We start from the raw sequence: 12,776 nt of genomic DNA on the forward strand, positions 1-12,776 counted from the left end.
TGTCGTCTGAATGATAGGATCCCTTTAAGGGGCTTTCCAGGCTTTACTAACCAATTACCTATCTAAAGGTTAGGTCAAGGATCTCACATCATGGCCCCTATACCCAATCAGCTGCTTGAAGATTCTGCAGTTTTCAGGTGAGCGCTGCAGCCTCATAGAACTTGTACAGCAGCTGTGCTCGGCCCCTTCACTTGAATGGGACTGAGCTGTGATCAGTCAATGAGACTGATGGCTATAGGCGATTCCCAGTGGTCTCATGTGTCGGACCCCCTACGGATCTTAAATGGATAGTCAATTAAATAGTCCTGGAAAACCTCTTTAATAAATTCCCTCTAAAAGAAATACACTTTTTAGCCTCTTGGCTTCAGGAGTCCATGTACAGTACTTAACAGGTTCCTTGTTCTGGAGGACTTCTGATTTCCATGTGATTTATTGGATGATGGTAAACCAGCAGAAGGATTTGCCAAGTGAAGTGGCACATGAGGTGTGGGAAGTCTGATACAGGAGTCTGGCAGGAGAAGTCTGAAGAAATCCGAGGCTGACGTCAAGCGCGACCACCAGTTGTGGCTTCAGAGAGGACTGAGGCTTTGAAGCTGCAGTAACAGCAATGTCTTCTGGAAAGGAATCCGGCGCTGTTATGGAAAGATCTAGATTGAGGCAATAAATTGCCAGATCTTGGCATCTGCGAAATGACGGGCTACAAGGGGCTAATGCCATTAGTTTTTACATGACAATGATTGAGATCTACACTTGGTGTTTCAAGTCCGAACAGAAATTCCAAAACTTCTGCAGTCTAATAAAACAAGCTCATATATACTGTATAAATAAGCGACTGAATCCGACCCTGTTCACATAGGCAGTGCTCCATACCACCAGGTTTACAGTGCTTTTGACTGCAAAAGGAGGAGGATGAGGCATCTTGAATTTGGACATGTCTAATCCTTTCTTCTCAAGGGAACCAAGGCACAGGTCTGGCTCAGGATACTTACATGTACTCATACACGTAGCACCCCTGACTGATAACCCACCCACAACAAGGACATCATAGCTGGGTTTCTGACAAGTGCTGAACCATAGAAAGTTCCTGCATTCCTGGTTATCAGGAAGACACTATATGTATGAGAGGATAACCCGGACACAATAAGGACATCATGGCTGGTTATCAGGAGGACACTACATGTATGAGAAGATAACCCGGAGACAATAAGGACATCATGGCTGGTTATCAGGAGGATGCTACATGTATGAGAAGATAACCCAGACACAATAAGGACATCATGGCTGGTTATCAGGAGGACACTACATGTATGAGAGGATAACCCGGAGACAATAAGGACATCATGGCTGGTTATCAGGAGGACACTACATGTATGAGAGGATAACCCGGAGACAATAAGGACATCATGGCTGGTTATCAGGAGGAGACTACATGTATGAGAAGATAACCTGGACACAATAAGGACATCATGGCTGGTTATCAGGAGGACACTACATGTATGAGAAGATAACCTGGACATAATAAGGACATCATGGCTGGTTATCAGGAGGACACTACATGTATGAGAAGATAACCCGGACACAATAAGGACATCATGGTCTCCCCCTCGCATGAGCTGTTTGAAGCAGTAGCATTGCTTTCGTTTCGCAGGTCATATTCATGGGTCATATGGCCTGATCACAGCTCAGTCCCATTCCTGAGCTGCGATATCAAATGTAAAAACATACGGTGATGTGCTTGGAGAGCAGTGAAGAGGGTACACCGCTTAGCAGAACACTGTAACCTCTTCAAAAAGCTGATCGGCTAAGGGTCTGGGTGTGGGATCCCTGCCAATCTTTAATTGATGACCTACTCTAAGGACAAGTTATTAGTTATTTAGCATGGAAAACCCCTTTAATGGTCTACAAAAAATCCCTTTAAGGACTCTTGTGTTGTCACTATCCTTAAGATAGATCATGAGTAGAGATGAGTGAGTAGTATTCGATTGAGTATGTATTCGATAGAATACTAGGGTATTCTAAATACTCATACTCGTTCGAATAATACTCCTATTCGCAGTAAAGATTCAATTCAGAACCAGCATTGATTGGCCGAATGCTATACAATGTACAGCATTTGGCCAATCAACGCTGGTTCTACCGGAAGCTCGTCTGTGACGAGGCGGAGTCTAAGATTGGACCACAGCAGTCTCCATTGTGGTCCGATCTTAGACTCCACCTCCTCACAGATGAGCCTCCGGCAGAACCAGCATTGATTGGTCGAATGCTGTACACTGTATAGAATTCAGCCAATCAATGCTGGTTGTGCAGGACGAGTAAGGGCAGGTTCACATTAGCGCTGTCCGCAGGAGGACGCCCCTAAATGGAATATCAGCACAACTGCAAGCGCTGTGCAGTTAAAGCGCACAGACCCGTTATAGTCTATGGGGTCCGTGCGCTTTAACTGCACAGCGCTCCTCCTGCTACTCGTGGACTTGGTGACTCTCCTTTAGTCGAATAGTGGTTTCCCCTGAAACAATATTTTCTCCCATAGACTGTAATGGGATTTGATATTCGATCGAGTAGTCGAATATTGAGGCTCTACTCGAAACGAATATCGAATCTCGACTATTTCACTACTCGCTCATCTCTAATCATAAGTATCTAGTTGGTGACAGTCCAACAACCGGGACTCTACAAGTCATCTGGTTGAAGAGTCAGTGGCCCCAAAGGACATTAAGTTCATTAATGACAGTTTGTGAGGAGCTCAGTCCCATTCAAGTGAGAAGGCTGAGCTGCAATAAAAACACAACTGATATATATATATATATATATATATATATATATATACACGGTGCTGTGCTTGGTGAGAAGTGAAGAGGCTACATCGCTCCTCTGAACGCTGAACGTTGGGGTGTCATGCATCCATCTGATACCCAAAACTTACATTTGTGTCACCAACATCTTGGAATACAACGGGAAGCATATTTGGGATGGAATTTGCAGACAATTCTGAGTGAATTCAAAATCAGGGCTAAATTCTTCTGTGTGAACTTACCCTAAGCCTCCTGTTACATTGCCCGGGGATGGAAGAGCGCCGATCAATGATAGACATGCTAACCGTCGCTGTTTTACATAAATCTATTACATGGGCTGATGCAAAGAAGGAACGGTCACTACCAAAATAAAACCGTCATACTCTTACTGACAACTGCGCTTCAACCAACCCAACGGGAGGCAGATTTAGGATGGAATAGGGCAGCGGTCCTCAAACTATGGCCACATGCGGCCCGCCGAGGACATTTATCCGGCCCACCGCATGTGGCCCGCGCTGTCGTCTGGATCGCTCACTAACGGGGAATCCAATTCCCCGTTAGTGAGCGGATCGCCGCTTTCAGTTGTATGTGCATTTGCACATACAACTGAAAGCTGTCAGGGGCCGCCCGACCGCGGCCTACACTGATGGCTGATGGCAGAGAGTGACCTCTGCCCCCAACGCAGGCGCGATGACGTCATCGCTCCTGCAGTCTGGAAGGAGGACGCACCGCGGCGGCTCTTCATGTGTAAGTAGGACAGTGTGGGTGTGATTGTACTGATGAGCATATAATACGGGGGGGGGGGGTACTGATGAGTATATAATACAGTGGGGGGAGGGTACTGAGGAGTATATAATACAGTAGGGGGTACTGAGGAGTATATAATACAGTGTGTGTGGGGGGTATTGAGGAGTATACAATACAGTGTGTGTGGGGGTACTGAGGAGTATATAATACAGTGGGGGGTAATGAGAAGCATATAATACTGTGGGGTGGGGGCATACTGAGGAGCAGGGGTGAACCTAGCCTTTTTGCCGCCTGAGACGAAATATTTCGGCCCTCCAGTGTTTTGAGGGACAGTGAACTGGCCCCGTGTTTGAAAAGTTTGAGGACCCCTGGAATATGGCATTGACACTGAAGCAGAATCCACCACAAAATCAGCTCTAAATTCCTCCATGTGAACTTACTCTAACTGCAAAAAAACATAGACGCCATAATGAAAAAGCTGACTATAAGCTCCAGTGGTAGGTTACATTTAGTGTTCAATGATTTGGGGAAACGATTTATTAACCTACATCCTTCATACGTCTTCCATTAGCCTAGGGAGGTAAAATATACATTACATGTACAGCAAGTATCCCCTCTGAGGTTAAGGTTGGGCATTCATGCCCACGATTTACACTGAATCAGAAGCCGATGAGATCATCGTATTTGGAACGTAATAATTTTAATGGGGAGGTATAAGAAACGTACCCACAGCGGTGAGTATCTCGATAAACAGAGCCGTAATGGATTCTAAGGATTAGTGTAATGGAAGAATAACAACTTTGTAGTTACATTATTCAGCTCAATCCCGGAGTGTTTCCCAAGGTGTGCGCTTATGAATGGACCCACCAACATTTCTTCGGCAGGTTCGGAGAATGAATGTTTACACTGTGTTAATATGGAACACATAATGCAGTGTTTTGTTACCTCCATAAATTGTGCTCGATGCCAGCCATCATATTAACACTCTCCGGCCACCTCCTGCAGGAAGGAGACGCGCTCGCAACATCCTGCATTGACTTCTGAGGAGCGTTCTGTGCACTTCTACAGGCGAGCCTTACTAACCCACACCTAAGACAAAGCTCTGCATTCCTCGTAACCACTGCCGTCTAGTAATACAGTATAATATTAAGTTCTCGTGTGTCCTATTCAGATCAAGTCTCGTCACTTTGTAAACGCTTGTTTTTTTTTAAATTTTTATAACTAGCATTAAAAAAATATTTCTGGACATCCCCTCCATAGATCACAGCAGTTAAAATGACACAAAACTTCTATACTTCCTCAAAACCATCCGTGCCCCTCGCTCTGAGTTACACTCTCCTTCAATTTATCTGGAACGGGAAGTGCTACCGTATTCCGCGCCCCGTTATGTTGGTTGGTAAGGCAGAGGGGAGTCTGGCAGTCCCATACCTCCTCCACTACTATTGGGCGGCCCACCTGCCATGTAATCCGGATGACGTCTCAGGCCTAAGTGGGTCCAAATTGAAAAGCTTTGGTTGGCTCTAGCTCTAGACTTTTTCACTTGCTGCACAACTCTCTTCTATGGTTTCCTTTCTCTTTAACCCTTACCTATTCGAGGGACTAACGGTTGCGATGATGCACCCATGCAGTAGACATGGTCTGTTCCATGTCGCTGATTTGATCGACCGTCTGACCTTGGAGTCCAGGCACTTTTTTTTTTTTTTTTTTTTTTTTAAATGTAGATTGTGAGTGAGCCCCATATAGGGATCACAATGTACTTTTTTTTTCCTATCAGTATGTCTTTGTAGAAGGGGAGGAAATCCATGCAAACACGAAGAGAACATACAAACTCCTTGCAGATGTTGTTCCTGGTGGGATTGGAGCCCAGGACTCCAGCGCTGTAAGGCTGCAGTGATAACCACTATTGCCCCCTGGAGTTCAGGCACTTTGACTACTTTACCTCTACTTTGCACTTATCCCCTATAGAATGGTTCCATTACCAGCAGCCCATTTTATGACCACGCTGTCCCCGCCATCTTTGAGAGGATATGCTGAGTTGGTACCTCTACGAGATCTATGGTTTACTTTCCTCTCCCGAGGGGCGGACTTCCCTGACCCACAGACATATGGTTAGATGGACGCTGGGCAGGCAGATCTCACCCGCTCAATGGCAGATCATACGGCCCCGTGTGGCTAAGTCGTCTACCTGCATAACATTTTGTGAGATATAAAATTCTGATGCATTGGTATTATACCCCAGTCCTGTTTCACACTCTCAACCCGAATATCTCCCCCACCTGCTGGAGATACACTACCAAATTTTCTGGGGCTGTCTCTTAATCCTCCCCTTTCTCCAGGGTGTCCCACTAAATCCTACTGTGAGGCCTACTTTGTCCTTCATAGTCTCTGACCCCTCTTCTCCCTCTCCCTGCTGTTCCTTCTTGTCATCTCCCTCTTGTCCATTGTGTTTTATGCTACATGTACTTGTTCATCAGTTTGTGATTCTGTTACATTGCAACAACTATTGTGTTGTTCTTTACTTTTTGTCCCTTTGTTTCTTGTTAGAATATGTAAAACTCAATAAAAACTACAGTTAAAAAAATAAAAAATTGTTAATAGTTGGATTGGATTGTTATCCAAGTTTGAGACAGAATCGGTCTCCAACATTTTAGGCTGATTTTTAGGAATACACATTGCTGTGCAAAAGTTTTAAACCGACAAAAATGCTGCAGAGTAAGAATGCTTTCAGTAATAGAAGGGAGAAAATGGCCGCTTACACAGCTTACTGATAAATGATAAATTTCAATATCTGGTTTACAATAAATAAAATGTTATAATAAAATAATAAAAAAAATATAGTATAAATCAACAATAATCATGTACAAAATAATTTGAAAATTTTATAAATTTTCCTTTCTTTTTTTTAATAAGCCAGACATGTGGAGGTTGTAAACTACATGTGATAGTGCTAATCTTATATCAGCTATCATAGAAGCATTAGACTAAGCTCTCCTATTATCCATTGACAAAACCTGTATTTGGCGAGAAGTGTTATAATACTCATAGATCACGGCTGAAAGCAGAGAGTACATTAGCACGTAACCTTTAAACTTCACGGGGTAACAGCCCATCACTTTTTGCTGAGAGCTATCCCTACCAAGACGATCCATCAGGCCTGCGGAGTACATAGCGTCAACATTCTTAATTAGGGGTGACGCCCCCCCCATCCTCGCCCCTGCCTGTCAAGATGCCTGTTTAAATATCTGACTTATTAGTCCATATTAGAGAGCAGGTCTGGTTAATATCTTTTGGGTGAAATCATTCATCCATCCAGGGTACACTGGTGCCTGATAATTCCTACCCTCACTAGAGGTTGCAGATAACCACTGGCCCTGAGACCAAGGTGCTATAAATCACCAGGAGCCCGGCTCTCATACATCCTGGCCTAATATCTGTTTATAATATCTCTGCTGGGAATGTAGGCCTGACACATTCACAGTCATCTTAGAGAGTGAACAGGCTAAGCAGGCAGGGTTACTTAAGAACACAAAAATAATCTTAAGGAATACAAGTTTGTCAAACCTCTGACGTGGTCAACACTATATTCACTGACCAGGCTCAATGGTGTAAAGTGGCAGATCTTTGGGATCTAACCCCTGGGACCCCCATAGGTAATACAAAAAGGGAACAATTTGCCTAGTTCACTGTTTTATAGTTGGTTGTAAATGGGCGGCTATGCTGGAGTGGTAGCAAAATGGAGTACAGTATTAAAGGGGATCTATCAGCAAAATTATATGGTATATCCATGATCAGACGTCATCTTCTTTCAGTGATGCCCTCTGGTCCTGGCTCTTCCCCGGCTTCGTTGTCTTCTTCTGGCGGTTCAGATCTGATTGGTTCAAATCCGGCGCGTGCGCAGTAGCTGCACACGCTCTGGCCCCATTTTTCTCAATGGCAGTGGGCACGCACCGGATTTGATCCAATCGGATTTGAACCACCGGAAGAAGACGACAATGAAGCCGGGGAAGAGCCAGGACCGGAGGGCATCGCCGAAAGAAGAGGTAGGCATGCCAGAGGATGATGTCGGACCATGGATCACCGCCCAGCGTGCACACTACGGTATGATTTAAATATATGTATATATACTGTAGTTGTATTTTAAAGGGGGGGGGGGGGTGAAATAAGATTAGCAGTGCCTGAATAACCTTTTTAAAGGCTATTCACGCATATGTGGGGCTCATACGGTATAATTTTGCTGATAGAGCTCCTTTAAGGCTGCCTTCACATGGAGTAACGCCGGGCTTGAGAAAATACAGGTGTAAAATCACTGTCCATAGACTGCAATTAATTTCTTTGGTTTCGTTTTACACCTGTATTTTTACGGCCGTAAAGTTAATTGCAATGTATTTCAGTGGGTTGAGTGTGTTTACGCGGCGTATATGCAGCGCGTATAGTGGCACACATCAATTAAAAAGTCCCAGAAAACTCAGTTACTTGGATAGACCACAAGCTAAAAATCTCCCTAAAAACCCCCTTTAAATCTCATGATATTGTGGTCGGATAAGTATTACAAAAGGAATATGAAGTTCATTCAATCCAGAAAACCTTGATCTGGCAACCTATGGAGTTACCTGTTGCTTCATGTGGAAGTGGAAGGTATACAGACAACATACTACATGAATAAAGGGTATTGTGTTTACATTGCACTTACTTTTATTGCCTACAAGCGCCACGAATGGTTGCGTTTCTGATTCTTCATTGACTTTCTTTACCATGGAAAACCAGTCTTCTAGATTCTCAAAGCTCTGATAGTTGGTGATATCATAAACCAAGAGAACTCCCTGGAAGAAAATTAGTCACGGTTATACATGGTACCCACTATATATGTTTGGACACACCTTCTCATTCAAAGAGTTTTCTGTATTTTCATGACTATGAAAATTGTAGATTCACACTGAAGGCATCAAAACTATGAAGTATCACATGTGGAATTATATACTAAACACAAAAGTGTGAAATAACTGAAAATCTGTCTTATATTCTAGGTTCTTCAAAGTAGCCACCTTTTGCTTTGATTCCTGCTTTGCACACTCTTGGCATTCTCTTGATGAGCTTCAAGAGGTAGTCACCGGAAATGGTCTTCCAACAGTCTTGAAGGAGTTCCCAGAGATGCTTAGCACTTGTTGGCCCTTTTGCCTTCACTCTGCTGTCCAGCTCACCCCAAACCATCTTGATTGGGTTCAGATCTGGTGACTCTGGAGGCCAGGTCATCTGGAGTAGCACCCCATCACTCTCCTTCTTGGTCAAATAGCCCTTACATAGCCTGGAGGTGTGTTTGGGGTCATTGTCCTGTTGAAAAATAAATGATGGTCCAACTAAACGCAAACGGATGGAATAGCATGCCGCTGCCAGATGCTGTGGTAGCCATGCTGGTTCAGTATGCCTTCAATTCTGAATAAATCCTCAACAGTGTCACCAGCAAAGCACCCCCACACCATCACACCTCCTCCTCCATGCTTCGCGGTGGGAACCAGGCATGTAGAGTCCATCTGTTCACTTTTTCTGCATCGCACAAAGACACAGTAGTTGGAACCAAAGATCTCAAGTTTGGACTCATCAGACCAAAGCACAGATTTCCACTGGTCTAATGTCCATTCCTTGTGTTCTTTAGCCCAAACAAGTCTCTTCTGCTTGTTGCCTGTCCTTAGCAGTGGTTTTCTAGCAGCTATTTTACCATGAAGGCCTGCTGCACAAAGTCTCCTCTTACCAGTTGCTGTAGAGATGTGTCTGCTGCTAGAACTCTGTGTGGCATTGACCTGCTCTCTAATCTGAGCTGCTGTTAACCTGCGATTTCTGAGGCTGGTGACTCGGATGAACTTATCCTCTGCAGCAGAGGTGACTCTTGGTCTTCCTTTCCTGGGGCGTTCTCATGTGAGCCAGTTTCTTTGTAGCGTTTGATGGTTTTTGCAACTGCACTTGGGGACACTTTCAAAGTTTTCCCAATTTTTCGGACTGACTGACCTTCATTTCTTAAAGTAATGATGGCCACTCGTTTTTCTTTACTTAGCTGCTTTTTTCTGGCCATAATACAAATTCTAACAGTCTATTCAGTAGGACTATCAGCTGTGTATCCATCTGACTTCTGCACAACAAAACTGATGCTCCCAACCACATTTATAAGGCACTTATTAAACCTGACAGGGCACACTTGTGAAGTGAAAACCATTTCCGGTGACTACCTCTTGAAGCTCATCAAGAGAATGCCAAGAGTGTGCAAAGCAGTAATCAAAGCAAAAGGTGGCTACTTTGAAGAACCGAGAATATGAGACAGATTTTCAGTTGTTTCACACTTTTTTGTTAAGTATATAATTCCACATATGTTACTTCATAGTTTTGATGCCTTCAGTGTGAATCAGAACTCTGTGAATGAGAAGGTGTGTCCAAACATTTGGTCTATACTGTGTGTGTATATATATATATATATATATATATATATATATATTATATATACTGCTTCCCTGCATATAATAACTAGAATTCCTGTAAAATCAATCTATTCTACAAATACGAGAGTCATAAATAACATTAAGCTAGCGTTATGGTAGACAACAAGATATCTAGGGCTACAATGTTTACGCCCCAGGACAAACATTAATATTCACAGGCATTAACAGGATTAACGGAGGTTATCTATAGGTGGCACAAGCAGTAACAAAGACATGCCGAGGAGAAGATAATTGTTTCAACATAGATAAGAAGACAAGTGGTGAGGAACCACAGGAGCCATGGAGGTTTGGGGGACCCGAAGAGAAAAAGGCAATGATATCAGCCAGTAACAGGGCTTGTCAAATCTATAAAAATAAGTATAGAACCAAAAATAAGATAAAATAGAAAAATTACGGGATGTTACACAACTCCCAGGTGGAACAATAAGGGACAGGACTAAGGAGTCAGAGGCAATTTTGGGTGGAATCGGAAAAAAGTTACCAATAAAACGATTAAGAATTATATTCTAGAATGATTAATATTGTATAACAATAACACCTACAGTTTGTTACATAGTCACTATCTTAGAAATCAATCAGTGGTTTTTTTAATGAATTAGAGGAGCTTTGCCACTACTGTCTGACCAAAAATCCTGAACCTCCTCCATCTCTTGAAATAGATCAATAGCAGTACCGCTCCCCTGATTCCAATGCAGTTGCAATTTTTTTCTCTAGCCCCCACCATTCCTGAGCAATCGTTTCTTTTAATTTTAGCACTTAGTATGCTAATTAGACTGCTAACGGTCAGGTAGGCAGTCCTGGATGGAGCAGGAAGCCTAATTATACTGGGTACTGGGTGCTGAAACAAACCGAAATGATTGCTCAGGAATGGCGGGGGCTAGAGAAAAAATTCCAACTGTGCCAGAATGAGGGGAACAGTACCTATTAAAAGATGCAAAGAGTTGGAGTTGGTGAAATCCCCCCTTAAATCCATTACTTTCTTACTCAATAACAGAAAAATTGGACTTTTTGGGGTGATTGAAAACATTGACATATTCATTCTTTCCACAATAATTCCGCCTCAGTCCAGCGTCCGGCAGTGGTCAGGACACATAGCATGCATGTAATAAAATGAATGAACAGCCTGATACGCAAGTTGATTTGGAAAGTAATTAATTTCCAAACGAGTTAAAGTGAAAGGTCTCATTCACAGGATCTAAACGGGGTCTGCCGGGAAAAGTCAGAAAAATAATGACGTCCTTCCAAGAACCTGGCCAACACTTTGGCAATTTGATGAATTTACATTTCATCCAAAAGTTGTAGCAATCATTTGTATAATATAGAGCAGATGTGAGGACAAAGCACGACTAGTCACTGACCGCTAGCATTCAATCTAGAGATGTAAAACTGATACAAGAGGTAAAGAAGATACACCGACAAGACGAGAAATCCCACAATAAAGCTGATCTCGGACCTGTTCATACATATTAGTGCCGGTGGGATCTTCCAACAATCTAATATGTATTATGTTCTATGAGGATATAAATTGGTATGAGAACTGTCTGTAGGTTTATGGGGAGACGAGGGCTGAACGAGAGCTGACAGCTGTCTGATGCATATGCCAAGCTTAAAAAACTTCCCAGGGTTTGTTCACACAGCGCATTTTACAAGCTGAAAATGACAATGCGTATTTCAAGAGAATAGCCTTTGTCTGCCACCTGTGTAAAACGTGGTGAAGGAATGACACGTCCTGAATGTTGCTTAAAGGGGTATTCCTCTTAGAACACGTCACCCCCTATGCAAAGGCCCACCACCAATCTCCAGGTTCAGGTTGTTTTGCTGGCTATCACTTGTGGTCCCCTTTCAAAAGAATGGAATGACATATGCTGGGCAAACAGGAGTCTTGGTCAGAATTGGGGTGCAGAAAAGATTGGTGAGTGTCTCATCACTGGGACCTCCACCCATTAGCAGAGACCTCCCCCTATGGATAGAGGGTAATTTGTTTCAACCAGAATACCCCTTTAAAGCCTGAATGTAGTGGTGCTCTTGGCAGGGACTTGTGTGTATGGACTGAATGTGTATAAAGGTCAGAATTTGGGGGCCCACTTCATCGAAAACCAGCCCAGCTCTCCTTATCCAACTTATTCCTGCATGCACTATTATGCACCATAGTGGCCCCTGCACACTATTATGCTCCATAGTGGCCCCTGCACACTATTATGCTCCATAGTGGCCCCTGCACACAGTATTATGCCCCATAGTGGCCCCTGTACACATTATTATGCCCCATAGTGGCCCCTGCACACAGTATTATGTCCTATAGTGGCCCCTGCAGACAGTATTATGTCCCATAGTGGCCCCTGCACACAGTATTATGTCCCATAGTGGCCCCTGCACACAGTATTATGTCCCATAGTGGCCCCTGCACACAGTATTATGTCCCATAGCGACTCCTGTACACAGTATTATCTCCCATAGTGGCTCCTGCACACAGTATTATGTCCCATAGTGGCCCCTGCACACAGTATTATGTCCCATAGTGGCCCCTGCACACAGTATTATGTCCCATAGCGACTCCTGTACACAGTATTATTCCCCATAGTGGGCCCTGAACACAGTATGATGCCCCATAGTGGCCCCTGCACACAGTATGGTGCCCCATAGTGGCCCCTGCACAGAGTATTGTGACTCCAGCACAAACTATTATGCCCCATAGTGGCCCTTGCACACATTATGAAAAACTGTGGACACCCATGAACAATTATTATACTCT

At 43.6% G+C, this 12,776-nt stretch overlaps 1 protein-coding gene across 2 annotated transcripts in view; it reads right to left on the minus strand.

Annotated features, from left to right (window-relative positions):
* Positions 1-12,776, minus strand: part of RAB28 (RAB28, member RAS oncogene family) — a 99,486-nt gene that overhangs the window by 50,851 nt on the left and 35,859 nt on the right. For both annotated transcript variants that reach the window (XM_075260929.1, XM_075260923.1), the window contains exon 4: positions 8,230-8,359. In XM_075260929.1, the coding sequence (XP_075117030.1) occupies positions 8,230-8,359 (130 nt within the window). The remainder of the gene's footprint in view (positions 1-8,229; positions 8,360-12,776) is intronic.

The sequence above is a fragment of the Leptodactylus fuscus genome, chromosome 1 (genome assembly GCF_031893055.1).
Source record: "Leptodactylus fuscus isolate aLepFus1 chromosome 1, aLepFus1.hap2, whole genome shotgun sequence".
NCBI lineage: Eukaryota > Metazoa > Chordata > Amphibia > Anura > Leptodactylidae > Leptodactylus > Leptodactylus fuscus.